This window comes from Acomys russatus, chromosome 27 (genome assembly GCF_903995435.1).
Source record: "Acomys russatus chromosome 27, mAcoRus1.1, whole genome shotgun sequence".
Taxonomy (NCBI): Eukaryota; Metazoa; Chordata; class Mammalia; order Rodentia; family Muridae; genus Acomys; species Acomys russatus.
The window spans coordinates 7,486,452-7,502,529 of NC_067163.1; the positions used below are offsets into that span (position 1 = coordinate 7,486,452).

General features: G+C 49.3%; 1 protein-coding gene across 2 annotated transcripts in view; it reads left to right on the forward strand.

Moving 5' to 3' along the window:
* The window catches only part of Tmco3 (transmembrane and coiled-coil domains 3), a 30,350-nt gene extending 16,227 nt beyond the window's left edge, over positions 1-14,123 (forward strand). Inside the window, exons 7-12 of one of the 2 annotated variants that reach the window (XM_051169631.1) lie at positions 2,304-2,424; positions 4,043-4,238; positions 7,043-7,193; positions 12,098-12,177; positions 12,963-13,112; positions 13,989-14,123. In XM_051169631.1, the coding sequence (XP_051025588.1) occupies positions 2,304-2,424; positions 4,043-4,238; positions 7,043-7,193; positions 12,098-12,177; positions 12,963-13,112; positions 13,989-14,102 (812 nt within the window). In that variant the 3' untranslated portion in view covers positions 14,103-14,123. The remainder of the gene's footprint in view (positions 1-2,303; positions 2,425-4,042; positions 4,239-7,042; positions 7,194-12,097; positions 12,178-12,962; positions 13,113-13,988) is intronic. The other variant, XM_051169633.1, reaches the window with a different exon arrangement.
* The last annotated feature ends 1,955 nt before the right edge of the window (positions 14,124-16,078 follow it).

Here is a 16,078-nt window from a genome sequence, read left to right on the forward strand (position 1 = left end):
CCTTTGGAAGAGCAGCTAGTGCTCTTAACCTCTGAGCATCTCTCCAGCCCAGCATAAATAAAATTTAAAAAATATTGAGCAAGGAAGTGTTCAGACAACACGACTTTCTATGGCTGTAACAAGGTGGCAAGGCCTTTCCACAGGCTGGTGTGGAACTGAACAGGCACCCTAGGTGCTGCAAGTACGGGGAAGGAAATGGGGAGTCCCTGGTGAGAACAGCTGCCCCAGAGAGCTCTGGAAAAGTGAGTTCTCCATGGATCAGCAGCAGCAAATGAGCACAGCTTGAGAGCTCCTGAAGGAAAGATGGGGCCGTCCCATGGCCTCAGTGCACAATCCCTGAAACGTAACATGCTGACCCCAAAAGAAAAGCTTGAGAGCGGTGAGCACAGGCAGGCTAGGGGAAGACGTTTGCTCACTCCGTAATGTACACTTGTCTTAGTTACTGTTTCTGTTGCTATGGTAAAATAACCCTGACAAAAGTGACCTAAGGAAGGCAGGCTTATTTTGGCTCACAGTTTCTGGGGGAGTCAAGGCAGCAGGAGCTTGGCGCAGCTGGTTGCTCTGTCATCAGTAAGGAAGAAGGCACAGTGGATGCCAGGCGTGCTGTGAGGGGAGGGCTGTGGCAGTGGCAGCAGCAGCAGCTGCCCACCACGTGGAGCTCTCCACCTCTCTCCATCCGCACGGTTTTGCAATTGCTCGTAAGAACGAAAGGTAGCCACTAAGGTGGAAATGCAGTCTGCAGTTCCTGCTTTGCTGCTGTGGTTAGGAAGAGCCCCTTCTGGTGCCAGAGGAGGGGCCAGGGAGTGGGGTCGCTCTAGCAGTGCCTGCAACCAGAAAGGGCTGAGTCTGGCTTGTCAGGGAGCCAGGGGTAAGGACAAAAAGACCATCTTTCCATTGTCCAGTCCTGTCATCTTGTTTGCCACAGCATCTTTTGATAGTGGCATATTGCTAGCCATAGAAATAAAGTATTTTGGTGATTTTTTAAAAAAGATTTATTTATTATTATGTATACAGTGTTCTGCCTGCTTGTACCCCTGCAGGCCAGAAGGGGGCGTTAGATCACATTGTAGATGGTTGAGAGCCACTATGTGGTTGTTGGGAATTGAACTCAGGGCCTCTGGAAGAGCAGTCAATGCTCTTAATCACTGAGCCCTCTCTCCAGCCGGCTGATTTTCTTTATAACAGGTTTTTCAGGCAATGATGTGCACTTATAGTTATAGCTACATGGGAGACTGAGGCAGGAGGATTGCCTGAGCCTAAGAGCCAGTCTGGGCAACGTAGTGAACCCTGCCCATCCCCATCTCAATCAAAACTAATGAAAATATTTCTTTGAGAGCAAACTGATTTTAAAGACAATAAACCCTCTTAAGTGTGTTTTGACGTGGGCCTTGTTGCATTGCTTAGGATAGCCCCAAACTCTTGCCTAGAGGGATCCTCCTGCCTCAGCCTTGCTGTAGTTAGGACTACAGGTATGCCCTACCTTCTGCTGCAAAGAAATTGTAAAGTTTGCTTTTATTTAAATTACAAAGATTATTTGAATTATTTTGAAAATATTCCAAGTCCTATGGTTTTTGTTTTGTTTTGTTTTAATTTTACTGTTATGGGTGTGTATGAGCATGCGCCATGGTGTGCTTCTGGACTGCAGTCAGTTTTGAGAAGTCAGCTCCCTGTCCACCTTGTGGATTCTGGAGGTTAGAGTCAGGTTGACAGGCCTATACTTGCCAACACCTTTGCGCAGTGAATAGTCACAGTGGCCAGGGCCTGGGTTTTGGCTGGGGGCGGCCAGCGCCTGGGTTTTGGCTGGGGACAGCCAGGGCCTGGGTTTTGGCTAGGGGCGGCCAGTGCCTGGGTTTTGGCTGGGGATGGCCAGGGCCTGGGTTTTGGCTGGGGGCGGCTAGGGCCTGGGTTTTGGCTAGGGGCGGCCAGTGCCTGGGTTTTGGCTGGGGGCAGCCAGCGCCTGGGTTTTGGCTAGGGGCGGCCAGTGCCTGGGTTTTGGCTGGGGGCAGCCAGCGCCTGGGTTTTGGCTAGGGGCGGCCAGTGCCTGGGTTTTGGCTGGGGACAGCCAGGGCCTGGGTTTTGGCTAGGGGCGGCCAGTGCCTGGGTTTTGGCTGGGGATGGCCAGGGCCTGGGTTTTGGCTGGGGGCGGCTAGGGCCTGGGTTTTGGCTGGGGGCAGCCAGCGCCTGGGTTTTGGCTGGGGGCAGCCAGCGCCTGGGGTTTTTTTGGCTGGGGGTGGCTAGGGCCTGGGTTTTGGCTGGGGTACTCTGGGTTGCTGAGCCTTTGTTCTGAGTAGCTGTGTCACCAGCAGGTGACATTGACTACAGCACGGTGCTGCTTGGCATGCTGGTGATGCAGGATGTGCAGCTGGGGCTGTTCATTGCCGTCATGCCAACCCTCATACAGGCTGGAGCAAGCACATCCTCCAGGTAAGTGTCTGTGCCCTGTGTGCTTGTTTGGCTTAAAGTAATTTATTTATAGGAATACACAATACCTTTCTCAGCGTGGTGCCTGAAGTCATGTCATATACCCACAAACTGCTCCAGGCTCTGTTGGATACCAGCTCCTGGACTGGAACATTGCAGACTTCCCTACTCTCCGCTGTGCTGTGGAGTGGGATGGTAGCCTGTCCTAAGGCAGCCCAGAGGCTTAACTGAGTCAGTGTGCACACGTGCCCAGGGTCCTCTGGAAAGTAGCGGTATATGCGTATCTATGCACATGTGTGTTATGCTGTGTGCTGATGTGCATAAGAGATGTTGTGGGGAATGTCACTGCCACTGTCACTATTGTACCCTCTCAACCTTCTTTCTATTCTTCCCCCGAAACAGCCCCAAACCTAGTCTGCACTTGATTGGTCCATGTGGAAGGAAAAGTCAACTTGTCCAAAAAAGTTAACTTGTCCGCAAGCCTTTGATTATGTTATAAGTCCAGCGGGCCGCCAGGATATAACCACAGTTGGGAAATATGGGGAGCCCTCCAGAATGAAGAGTAGACCGAGTGGGAGAGGCTGAAAGCTTGCTCTCGCCTTGGACAGACAAGCGATAGCTCACTCCTATAAATACCGTGTTTATCTTCAGTAGGCCTTCAGCCTTCTGAATGTAGTTTTATCATATGGCTTTTATAGAGATAAAAAGCTGTTAGTTGAGACGTGTGTGTGTGTGCGCGTGCCATGCGCGCGCGCATCTGTGTATGGTCTGGGTGCATATATGTGCTTGTATGTGCCTGTGCATGCTCTCCTGTGAGTGTGTGTGGTGTGCATATGTGTATGGTGTATGTGTATAGTGTGTGTTTGTGGTGTACATGAATATATATGTGTGTGGTGTATATGCATGTTTGTGTATGTGTGCATGTACGTGGTGTGGATGTGTATGCAGTGTAGAGAGGGCTGTGCCTGTGGAGGAGACACCGGGTGTCCTGCTTTATTGCTCTGTCTTATCCCCTTGAGACAGTGCCTCTCTCTGACTCGAGCTGAGATGGCCCCCAAAGCCTCAGCTGTCCCCCTACTTCTGGCCCCCACAACACTGGGGCATGAGCATGCACGTGGCCACCCCCAGCTCTTTTTGGTTGTTGTTGTCTGACACAGGGTTTTACTATGTTGCTTTGGCTAGCATGGCATTCGCTGTGCAGACAGGCTGGCCTGGAACTTACAGAGATCCCCCTGCCTCTGCCTCCTGATGCTCGGATTAAAGGTGTGCACTACCATACCTGGCCTTCCACTTCCTTTTGTTTTTAATGGGTGCTAGTTACTTGAGTTCAGGTCTTCCTGCCTGTGAAGCAACGAGCATCTCCCCAGCCCTAGAGGAAACTCTTTACATCCTCGAAAACTTACTTCAAAGCACAGATCCCCAAACAACCCACATTTGAGTCACACGACTTAGTTTTCTAAATTAATGTAATAGATAGGTTTTCTTTTAGCATTTAAAAATAAATGTATGACTTAGGTCATTTATTTTGTAGCATGTTAAAGAAAAACATTTTGAGATTATTTGTAGACTTTAAAGAAATATATTTGGAAGTGAAATAACATCTCCCTCTTTTCTTTCCTAGCGTCGTCATGGAAGTACTGCGGATACTGTTTCTGATCGGACAAATTCTCTTTTCGCTAGCTGCTGTTTTTCTGTTATGTCTTGTCATAAAGATGTATCTCATAGGACCATATTATCGAAAGCTGCATGTGGAGAGCAAAGGGAACAAAGAAATCCTTATCCTAGGCGTATCCGCGTTCATCTTCCTCATGCTGACGGTAATCCTCAAGTGCCTGTGCTGTTACATGGCGGGCGTGCAGTCCCAGGGAAGCTTGTGGTCATGTCTCCGCCTTTTCACTTGAGTGCTTGTTTCATATGCAGTCTATCCTACGATGGCCAGGCCTATTTATCATCAAGTACTTTGCGAAAGCGTGGTTTGTGAATGCTGCACTTTCACGAACCAATGTGTGTTCACAAAAAGGCACTAAGCACATCACTGCCTCCAGCTGCACCCAGCTTTGCATTCAAACTAGTGGATCAAGTTTAAAACCACTTTTCATTCTTTTGATGAGAGTGAGCTCATTAACGCTATGACTTCTGCAGCCATAAAGAAAAGCCTTTTAAAATAGATGAATGTGGAGCCAGGTGTGGTGGCGCACACCTTTAATCCCAGCACTCCGGAGGCAGAGGCAGATGGATCTCTGTTAGCTTGAGGCCAGCCTGGTCTACAAAGTGAGTCCAGGACAGCCAAGGCTACATAGAGAAACCCTGTCTCAAAGAACAACAAAATAACAAACTCAAACCAAAAAAAAAACCAGAACCCCAAAACCAGACCCATGTATATATTTGAAAGAGGGCAAGGGGGGAAGTGTATGAGAGAGTTGAGAGGGAGGGAAGGGAGAGGGGCAAGTGATATAATTATAACCTTAAAAAAAATAAAAGAACACTAAAAAACAAAAGGAACAAGATTTGTGTTAGAAAGTAGACCTGCCATGAGAAGGGCTGGGGAGGAGAACCGGGGAGGGCCTAGAGACACCCATAAATGGTCTAACTAGTGGCAGTGGGGTCACCGTGCACTTCCTCTGTGCTGCTCAGCAGCTGTGCCATTCAACACCTTTCCTGGGGAAGTGAAGGCGTGTGTCCCACTCAGAAACTCTTGAGTGTTCATAGCACTCTGAATTATAATAGCCAAGTCCAGTCCAATTGTCCTCCAGGGTGAACGCCAAGAAACTGCCACAGTGGGCTGGGGAGATGCTTTGCCTTGAAGGCACGAGGACCTGAGTTCAGATTTCCACATGGACAGCCAGGCGACGCCAAGTGCCAGGTGCTTGAAATCCACCTAAGGTGCTACGGGGCCGGCACGGACACCTCCCTGGGGCTGCTTGCCATGCAGCCTCGCTGAACGTCAGTGACACACCATATCTGCAAAAAGAAGAGAGAGGAAATGTGGTGAATAAGGCACCCGACGCTGACCTCTACGAATAAGTAGAAATTGTAGTATATACATGCCAGGAGAGCTGCTACAGTCAAGCTGCTAGGCCCAGGGGTGTCTGCAGAGAGTCAGGCGGAGTGGGAGGAAGAGCTGTTCCTAGGGGCTGCACATGGCTGAGATCAGCATAGCACTCAAGATTGCAGTTTTAGAGACTGAAGAAGGAAGTGCTAAGGGTCAGGAAAGGCAGGCAGCCTGGCCAGCCACCCAGTTAGACAGGGTGCTGCCCTGGGGAGCCTAAATGCCCCTCTTCAGACTGCATCTGTCTTGAGAGCCAGGGTTTCAGTTTTTTTGAAAAGTAAATTAATCGGTTATTTCTTTGGTATTATTTTACAACCTTGGGAAGCACAGGACTTACCCATGATGACTAACTCTTTCAAGAACGTCACTTATTTAAAATTTTTCCCTGCCTTAACTCTTCCAGCGTATTTTCCTTTTGAAACTAACATTCTCGAAAGCTGCCTTGTCTGTGTGGGTCGATGTTGCCTTCCCCTGGGATATACCAGCCAGAGTGACTCCTCATTGGTGTTTGGTTTTCCCTTCTGTTCACTTGACAATGTTGGCTGGGCACCTGCTGTTAGGTACCAGGTGCACATCAGATGTTCATAGTTTATGTCGCTGCTCCAGTTAGGGGTGGTGTGAGAGCTGCTGTTTGCTGTCTCCCATAGTTTTGCCCCCGGATTTCTTACTAAGGATGTGGAGGTTTTGGGCTGTGGAATGCACATCTGGTTATCTAAGATTTATTTATTTTATGTATATGAGTGCTCTATCTACATGTACACCTGCATGCCAGAAGAGGGCATCAAATCCCATTGTAGATAGTTGTAAACCACCATGTGCTCAGAATTGAGCTCAGGACCTTTGGAAGAGCAGACTTAACCCCTGAGCCATCTCTCCAGCCCACATCTGGGTATCTTAACTGACCTGAGACATTAACATCAACGAAAGCCCCGTCTTTCCACACCCTCCTGATACTTGGTGGTGTCTGTCTTTGATCTCAGCCTTTCTGTTCCATGTGTTTGCATACACGTGTGCAATAGATTCTGGCTCCCATTTCCGTGGGGCTGCTGGAGCCAGCTGTCGTTCTAGTGGTACATTCTGACTGGCGAGGCTCACGTGCTTATGCTTCTATCCTCTCTGCATCGGTGGAAGCTTTCCCTGGTTCCTTGTCAGTGTAGTTACCCACTGGTGGTTGTCTGTCTTCTCTGTGAGGTTCGAGCTCAGAAAGAGGAGTAGGCTTAGTGCTGCAGCACATATGGCTCTTTCCTGATGCAGATAAAGAAAACATATTACAAATATTCAAAATAAAGGTTGGAAAGTACCCTCATAGGTGACTTTGAAAAATTAATTTTTTTTCCTCTCCAAGTATGGTTAACTCAACCAACGTTAAGTCTCTTGGGTATGGTCTTTCTGGCCACTCATGGGCCCTCCTGGGGCCTCGTCTAGGAACCCGTGTCTCTGGGGTGGTGTGTAGGTACGAGCCGTGCTTGCCGTCCACTGCGGCTCTTCGGCTGGGTTGAGGAGTTTCTAGCTGTGAGCACTCTCAGCCTGGGCAGTACTGTCCCTGTATGAAGCCGATTCCCTCATCCGCAGGTCACAGAGCTGCTGGACGTCTCCATGGAGCTTGGCTGCTTCCTGGCTGGAGCATTGGTCTCTTCTCAGGGGCACGTGGTCACCGAGGAGATCATGGCGTACATCGAGCCCATCCGCGACTTCCTGGCCATCATCTTCTTCGCGTCCATAGGTACTCGCCCCAGTGCTGTGATTCCTTGGATGAGCGTGCGACATTTGTCTGTTGTGTCTGTATATGGGTATGCTTTTCTAGAGTCTGAGAAAAAGTCTTATTTTTAAAAAAGGATAACAGGTGGGGGAAGGGGGGACAAGAATTAGCTGGTTGCAAAAGTGGAGATGTGTGTAACCATTTAAGATGACCATTTAAGCTTCATGCCTGGGTCCCCGAGGATGCTGTGGGACTCTGTAGGTTCTGATCCTGGGAGCTGGAGCAGCGTTTAGGGGAGAGTGTTGCTGGGCAACCCTGGCCTGACCTCTCTGTGCTTTACTGTTAGGTGTTCGTATGCTCTGTTGTGGTCTGCAGACTGAGTACAGTCCCTGGAAGGTGTGCAAACTGAAAGCTAGTCCTGAGATTTACATAGAAACACAAAAGGCTGTACGTAGCTCTGTCTTCCTTGAAGGAGAGGTACACACTAGGGAGGCCCAGCAGCTATGCGGGCTGAAATAAGACTATTTTACCAGCTGCCTCAGTGTTCTAGGTAGGTATCTGGGCACAAGATGTCAGCCAAGTGCAGTTTGACCCACATAGAACATGACCCATATCTTTCCTCTCATCTGCACTTGGCGACACCCTGTGGCACCCACTGAGCATGCTCACAGCCTGCTAGTTCTGCCCTGGCCTTCTGTTCCCACTTGTTAGTCCGTCCTCACTAAGGCAAGCTCCAAGTTTTATCTGGCCTATTTCCACATTCCCTCAGGTCAGCTGGCTAATGTGTGCGCCCTCTCCATATCTTGTTATCTGGGGCCATTAAGTATCTATATTTCTGTTCCTTTGTTTGAGACATAATCTCTTTATGTGGCCCTGACTGTCTTGGAACTTAATAAGTAGAGCAAACTGGCCTCAAACTCAGAGAGGTCCCAGCTGCCTTAGCCTCTTGAGTGCTGGGATTGAAGGCGTGTGCCACCACATCCAGCGGGTAGCTACATTTTGGACTGGCTTTTGTTTTTTAAGATTTGCTTTCTTAAACTGGGCGTGGTGGCATACGCCTTTAATCCCAACACTCAGGAGTCAGAAGCAGGCAGATCGCTGTGAGTTCGAGGCCAGCCTGGTCTACAAAGTGAGTCCAGGATGGCCAAGGCTACACAGAGAAACCCTGTCTCGAAAAACAAAACAAAACAAAACAAAAAAAAAGATTTGCTTTCTTCCCAATTATGTTCCTGTGTCTCTGTGGGCATCTGCACATAAGCCCAGGCGCTCCTGGGGCCAGAGCCGTCAGATGGCTCTGAAGCTGGAGCTGGTGTGAGCCACGCAGTGTAGATGACGGCGACCAAACCCAGGTCCTGCTCAAGAGCAGCCCACGCTCAACTGTGGAGCCAGCTCTGCAGCCGCCAAGTAGGCTGCTAAACTCAGAGTCCTTCAGTGTTTTATTTGGACAGAAGCATCTGCTTCGTGATCCTTCTTCATGCCAGGGTTACGGCTCCATGTGTGTTTGCTTTGGTTCTTTAGGCTTCAAGAGAATTCAAGTTTATTTCCAAAGAAACGTGCATGCAGCCCGCCGTTTCACCTGGGGTCACTGGGTCATCTTTTTTGGTTCAGGGCCCTAATCACATAAATGACAGTCACTCCACTCAGAAGGCACTTCAGCCTTGAGTGAGTGAGGCAGAAGCATGGCTGCAGGCACGGCAGCAAGACCAAGCACTACTAGCCGGCAACAGCGGCAACCCCGGGCATCTGCCAGCAAGTGTGCGTCTAAAAAGAGATTGCACTTGCAGGGCATGAGGAACAGGAACAGTGAGAAGGGGCTTTCTGCGTTGAAGACACCAAGGCCGATGGGGAGAGTGAGAGCTGCTGTTGTGAGGGTGGAGGAGTCATGACCCGAGGTTGTGTGGGCAGCATAGTGTAGAGGCAGCACCAGGTTTTTGTAGACCCATGTTCTGACTAATGACAAGGGCTGGTCCGTGTCCCAACCTAGTCTGTTGCTTGTCTTGTAAATGAAGTTTTACTAGGACACAGACACACTCACTCATTTCTGTTATATCAGTGGCTACTTTGGTGCTGATATCAGCTCAGGGTCTTATTAATAAGGACCCCGGGGCTGGAGAGATGGCTCAGAGATTAAGGGCGCCATCTGCTCTTCCCGAGGTCCTGAGTTCAATTCCCAGCAGCACATGGTGGCTCACAACCATCTATGAAATCTGGTGCCCTCTTCTGGCATGCAGGGGTACATGCAGGCAAAACAATGTATACATAATTAAAAAAAAAAAAGACCCCAGACCAGGTCCCTCAAACAAAGGACACTTCTCTCATGCCTCAAAGGTTCTTTAATAGAAAGAAAACATTCATGGACTTCCTCTCACTAGACCGTCCAACCGGTGGGATGGTCCCCTGTGAAGAAAGTGTCTCCCTGAGTTTGCAGGGCATAGTTAAGTCTGTAGCATGCTGCAGTGGCAGATCTGGATCGAGGTCCGGTGCTGTCACCTGTGGAGAGGAGAGCACAGGCTGCTGGCTGGCACCACTTACCATCCTCATCTGGTTCTATGAGCAATGCAAGCACTTGTCCAGCATTGAGTATTCTGGGCAAAAGAGGATTCTAATTAGGATTAAGAAGCCTCTGTGGGCGGGGCCAAGCAGATACTCATTACACACCTAATGGGATGTGGCTTGGGAGCATCTTGTGGACCTCACATCTGTAGCCTGGGCATCAGCATAAGGACCACGAGGCTGGCCATGGTCTTCACTTGGCATATTTTATCTCCCCACCTTTCAAATCTCTACTTATAGATGAGGAAGCAAGTACACTGAGACCAAGAGACCGGCTGGGGCCTGTGGCAGAGCTTGTATATTTACCTTACCGTGTGACATTCACCATGAGAGTAAAGAGTGCTCACAACTGACAGCTCACCCGCCCTCCTGTCACTGACGTTTGGGGCAAAGTTGTTGAACTGCAGATTTTCAGTCTTATTTTTTTTGTTTTTGTTTTTTGTTTGTTTGTTTGTTTCTTGAGACATGGTTTCTCTGTGTAGCCTTGGCTGTCCTGGAATCACTTTGTAGACTAGGCTGGCCTCAGCTCATAAGAGATATGCCTACCTCTACCACCCAGTGCTGGGATTAAAGGCACGCCCGGCTCAGTCTCACTTTGTGTTCTCACTACTGACTTTGGTGGAGGAGTCTCTTTCCCAGATGTTCCTTCACACACATCTGGGCAGGAAGATTCTGTCCACAGAGCAGAAGGGCTCTGGGCTAGGGACCTAGGAGGAGTTCTCAGCCCAGAGCATGTGTGCAGGAACTCCCTTGTGGATGGGCTAAATGGATAGCGTCGTCCCAGGAGAGCCACCATAACTAGGGTAGGAAGAACAGTGTCTCCTGGGAGGGGAAGGGATGCTGAGGAAAGCCTGAGGATGGGAGAGTGCAGACCGATGCCCAGCTTAGGGCATCCCATGGGCAAGAGTTAGGCCAATCAGTAGTTCTCCACAGCCTAGCCTGACCTCCTGCCTTTTGGAAAAGAGAGATCGTCCTGCAGGACCCACAGGTGGGAATCTAGGAAGACAGAGAGTTTAGTTTAGGTGCCTCAGTATGTAGGCTGAACCTGTCCCCTGTGGGCTTGGCCTGGGGAGTCTCCACCAGCTGTGGTTGTTGTGGGATAGGATAAATATTGCTATACCACACAGTGTTTCTGAACTCAGTGCACAGGCTGTGACACCAGAAACATCTAAACTCTGACACCACCAGGAAAGTCTGCATGGGCTGGTGGTACAGGTCTTGGGTGTCCAGGGTAATACAGCCTGTAGGACTTATAACCAGGTGGCAAATGAGACTCCAGGGCCCTATCAGGGATGTGGTGAGAAGAGTAGGGTTTAACGAAATAAGCAGTCTGATCTCTAGGCACGTGCCTTGAAAACGGGTCCTTAAAAGGGAAACTGTAGCAGATGGAGCCAGGAGTGGGGAAGAAAGCCCCCAAAGGGCCAAGATGGACAGCTGGAGCGGCAGCTGGGGCCAGGTGGATACATACCAGAGTCCAAACCACTTGAGGGAGCATCTCCATGCCTAGGAAGGAAAGGGAGCATTCTTACATTTATGTTGTGAGCAAAGCAGAAATGGTCTGCAGGAGCCGAGGCCGCGGAGTCTATAAGAGTGTTGACTCCAGGGCCAAGAACTGCCATGGGGAAGAAGGTCTCCAGATACTAGTGTTTTCCTGAGATGACAAAGCTTTGAGTGGACAGAGATGCTTCCACCTTCAACCACCTGTCCCTCTACACCTGTCTCTTTCTGGAGGAACAAAGGACAATGAGAGATGCTTAGGGCAAGGTGTGCCCCATTTTTTCTTCCTTCTTTTCCTCCCTCCCTCCCTCCCTCCCTCCCTCCTTCCCTCCCTCCTTCCTTCCTTCCTTCCTTCTTTCTTTCTTGGTTTTTCCAGACAGGGTTTCTCTGTGTAACAGCTCTGGCTGTCCTGGACTCACTTTTTAGACCAGGCTGGCCTCGAACTCACAGAGCCTGCCTCTGCCTCCCAAGTGCTGGGACTGAAGGTGCACCACCGCGTCCAGCTCATTTTTCTTTGTTGTGTGAGCCAAGTGAGAAACAACAGACCATGTAGATGGGCAACAGTTCCCCGCCTTCCCGTGCCTGCTCTGCACACACTCAAGCTGTCTGTGCCCTGGTCCAGAGTCTGCAGGAGTGCTGGGCCCTGTGCTGTTTGGGGATTCTGCTGTGTTCCCTGCAGATGTGGCATGATGGAGGGGGGCTGCTGTGTCTTCCCTCTTTCCTTAGAAGCAGGGCAGGGTTTTGCCAAAGTGTTCAGGAAGACTCGGGTTTTAATTGAATCCCTCTGTAAGAACAGGTTTACTTAGGGTGACAGGTTGTAGACCTGCAGTTGAGAGCCCACACCCCGCTCTGAGCTGTCTTGTCTGTGTCTCCCACAGGGCTCCATGTGTTCCCCACCTTTGTGATCTATGAGCTGACCGTGCTGGTATTCCTCACCCTGTCCGTGGTCATCATGAAGGTATGAGGCTCCCTCTTAGCACCCCTGGCTGTTGAAGTCCACACTGCGTTCCCTCACACGTTACACAGCAGCACCTTCCATTGGCCCTCCTGTCCAGCCGGCAGCTGCATCAGTCCCGCAGAGCCCCAGTGATGCTTGTGCCTCCAGGTGCCACGGTGTGGAGACACTGCTGATCCACACCTTGGCATATGCATGGAGGCAGGTCTGCAAGCAGTGGTTAGGGCTAGGGTGGTGTGCTGTGTCTGAACTAGGCCTTTGGGACGCCAGGTAGGGGAGCGCTTTTCTGGACCCACAGGCTTGTTTGGATAAGTCTGAGTAACAGCTGATTCCTCCATCCTGGTGGGTGCTTCCAAATGTCCACCCTCGTGGCCACAAATTACTGTGCTACCTGGACCGGTGCCTAAGTCACAGAGTGGCTACCTCTTTAGCAATACCTGGTGCGTTGCTAGCACTGAGCTGCCTGCCAGTTCCCAGCTGCTCACCTCTTCTCATGTGTGGAGGGACTCTCTGGCTTGAGCACTTAGTATTGATTCAGCTTGCTGGGGGAAGGCTTGTTTTCTGTCAATGAGCCCAAACCTTTTATTTTGCCTTCTTGTTCTATATGAGTTAAGGATAGTCTCTATTTATTTGATGCCTTCTGACATGCCACTGTGTGAACTGTCCCACTCCGTTTGCGACTAGAAGCAATGAGAACCCTTGATGTGTTCCATCTCGCTTCTGTATCGCGAGAGTAATTTCGTCTGGCTTTTGGTTATGAGTGGTGATGTGATAAACCATTCCTACAGTTTGTATTGGCAGTGCTGGTCTTGTCTCTCATCCTGCCGCGGAGCAGCCAGTACATCAAGTGGATTGTATCGGCAGGGCTGGCACAGGTCAGCGAGTTCTCCTTTGTTCTGGGGAGTCGAGCGCGAAGAGCAGGCATCATCTCGAGAGAGGTGAGTCTCTAATGTGACAGAAGCGAGAGCCTGTGGGGCTCATTGACTGCTTCAGTGCAAGCATTTCTGGCCAAGAGTGGACCCCACCCCCAAACTCCCACCATTCCTGACTTGGTAGTCCAGGCACACCAGTCCTCAGGGACCCTAGCATGCTCGCAGTGGACCCTGACCTAGCCTGGAACGAAGCCTTTGGTGAGAGTCACGAAAGCTGGGTCTGGCTGCTTCCTTCTCATTGTAAGATGTGGAATTTCTTAGGTGAAAGTAGTTAATCCTGTAGTTGTCTGTTATAATTGACCTTAGCCAAAAGACCAAGAAGTGACGCCATTATCTTTTATGATAATTATAATTAACAGGCTGATCTTCTCTGTGGTGAGCTGTTACCTTCACTCTACAACAGAAGCTCCCGCTGACACCCAGGGAGGCCTGTAGAGCATCTACAGTTCAGTGGTTGTCTCTAAGTCAGGAGTGTGAGGAAGTGGCAGTGCCAGGGACACAATAAGAGCACTGGAGAGATCGTCTCATGATTGAATGAGGCACCACTGAACCTGATGCAGCGATGCATCATGGGTAAGGGATGGGTCCAGGTTGAGTCCCTCTGACTTATGTGTGGTCCTATCAGGTTTACCTTTAAGCCAGCAGAGAAACCAGGCTGCTGCCCTGAAACTTATCAGAACTTACCACGGCTGTCCTTCAGTAGCCGAATCCCAGTTCTTCCACTGCAAATGCCCTCTTACCTGTGGAGATACTTCAGCATTCTGGTTGACACCCAGTGGGACCACACTCTCAGCATGTCCTCTGAAGCTGCAGAGTGTGAGGCATGTAGGCTGTAGGCTTTCCCTCCTGGGGCTCCCATGACTGCCCGTTTGCCTGTTGCAGGTGTATCTCCTCATTCTAAGTGTGACCACACTTAGCCTCCTGCTCGCGCCAGTGCTGTGGAAAGCAGCCATTACAAAGTGTGTGCCGAGACCAGAGAGGAGGTCAAGTCTCTGACTGCACCAGGTGATGGCCGACTGTGGGCTGCGGATCCCTGAGGGGGGCCGAGAGTCCTGAGATGGCCTGTTGCTGCACCTTCCTGCTGGCCTCCATCAGAGACAGGAACACTGGCAAAGAGGCCTTGTCCTCGTATTTGCTTGCATTTTCAGAAACTCTCCTGTCATGTTTAAGAAGTTTCCAGAGTAATTTATTTGCAGTCAATTGATTACATACAGAGTTTTAACACTGTATTTTACAATCACCTGAACTATTTTGCCTGGATGTGCCTTTTTTAACAAAAATTATTAACTTCCTCTTGTTAATTCATTAGCTCATGATTTTTTTGGTAAAGAAGAAAAATTGAAAAGCCTTTTTATTTATTGTATAATTATAATTTGTTGGCCAAATATTTGTTATTAAACATAGCAGTGATATGAGATTTTAATTTTATTTTTGGCTTGGAAACTTACTTTTGATCTTTAACGTCTCAATGTCCTCTTGCCTCTTGTAACTATTTTAAATAAAACATTTTTGTGTTGATTTTTATTAGTTTTACTTTTAAAATATTTGATTTTGAATCACAAGGATACGCATCCCTAAATAAAGACCATTTAAGATCAGGGCATAATTATTTGAAACTTACTGAGAATCTCTTAATTTTTTTTAATCTCTTATTTATTTTTAGCTGAAGTTTTGCCTGCATGTGTGTCTGTATGAGGTGCCAGATCACCTGGGACTAGAGTAGCAGACAGCCATGTGGGGTGCTGGGACTGAACCTGGGTCCTCTGCAAAAGCTGCCAGCCCTCCAGCTGCTGAGCCATCTCCAACCCCTGAGCATCCCATTCGTTCAGTTAGATTTTTGTGTTGAACTAATCATTGCATAAAATCTAGGCAATCTTTAATTTTGTTTGCTGCCTGTCTGTATATATGTGTGAATGCACTGCATCTTGCGTGTTGCTGGGGCCTGAGGAGGTCAGAAGAAGGAGTCAGATGCCAAGAGTCATGGATCCTTGTGAGGCACTATGTGGGTGCTGGGACCCAAACCTGGGCCCTCTGCAAGAAGTGCAGCAAGTGCTGTAAACTCCTGAGCCATCTCTTCACCTCCATCCCTTGTTTTTTACAAGAATCATTCACATGTCATCGTGCAGTTCTTTTGTTTGTTTGTTTGTTTGTTTGTTTGTTTGTTTTTTGAGACAGGGTTTCTCTGTGTAGCCTTGGCCATCCTGGACTCACTTTGTAGACCAGGCTGGCCCCGAACTCACAGTGATCCGCCTGCCTCTGCTTCCCGAGTGCTGGGATTAAAGGCGTGCGCCACCACGCCCGGCATCGTGCAGTTCTTAAAGACCAACTGAGTGCGTTTTAAAGGGTTTAAGTTCTAACTCTGGAATTTAAATGATATATTTTAGCTATCAGGTATCCTAGGAATGAAGACCTGGCCCTTATCAGGGCTTCCCTGCAGGGCATGGTCTGTCCGTCCATGGTTCTGAACACAGACCCGCCTGGATGATCTGTTGGGAACCCAGATGTGCGCTGTTGGTGTTTGATAAGCACGGGGTGTAGAGAGCTGGGCTGTGTCCTGCAGCTGGAATGGTGCCCTGGGGCTGCATGCTGCGTAGGGGGTCTCAAGTAGAGAATAGCAGAGCGAGAGGATCTCCCTCCTCCCCCACCCCCTATCCTCTCATTCCCCCCACCCAACCCCGGGGACTAACATTGTGACTAATCCATCTGTGAGGGCGAGTTCTCCCTGATTTAAATTTTTCTGGGCCCCATCTCCCAACACTGTATTATTGGGGATTAAGCTTGTAACACCTGAACTTTGGTCACAGAAACATTCACACATAGTAGGTATTTTATTTCTCAGTTGCATTCATTTTCTATTTTAGTTGATAGATATATATATCAACATAGTCATTACTTTTAACATAGTCATTACTTTTTTTTTTTTTGGTTTTTCGAGACAGGGTTTCTCTGTGTAGCCTTGGCTGTCCTGGACT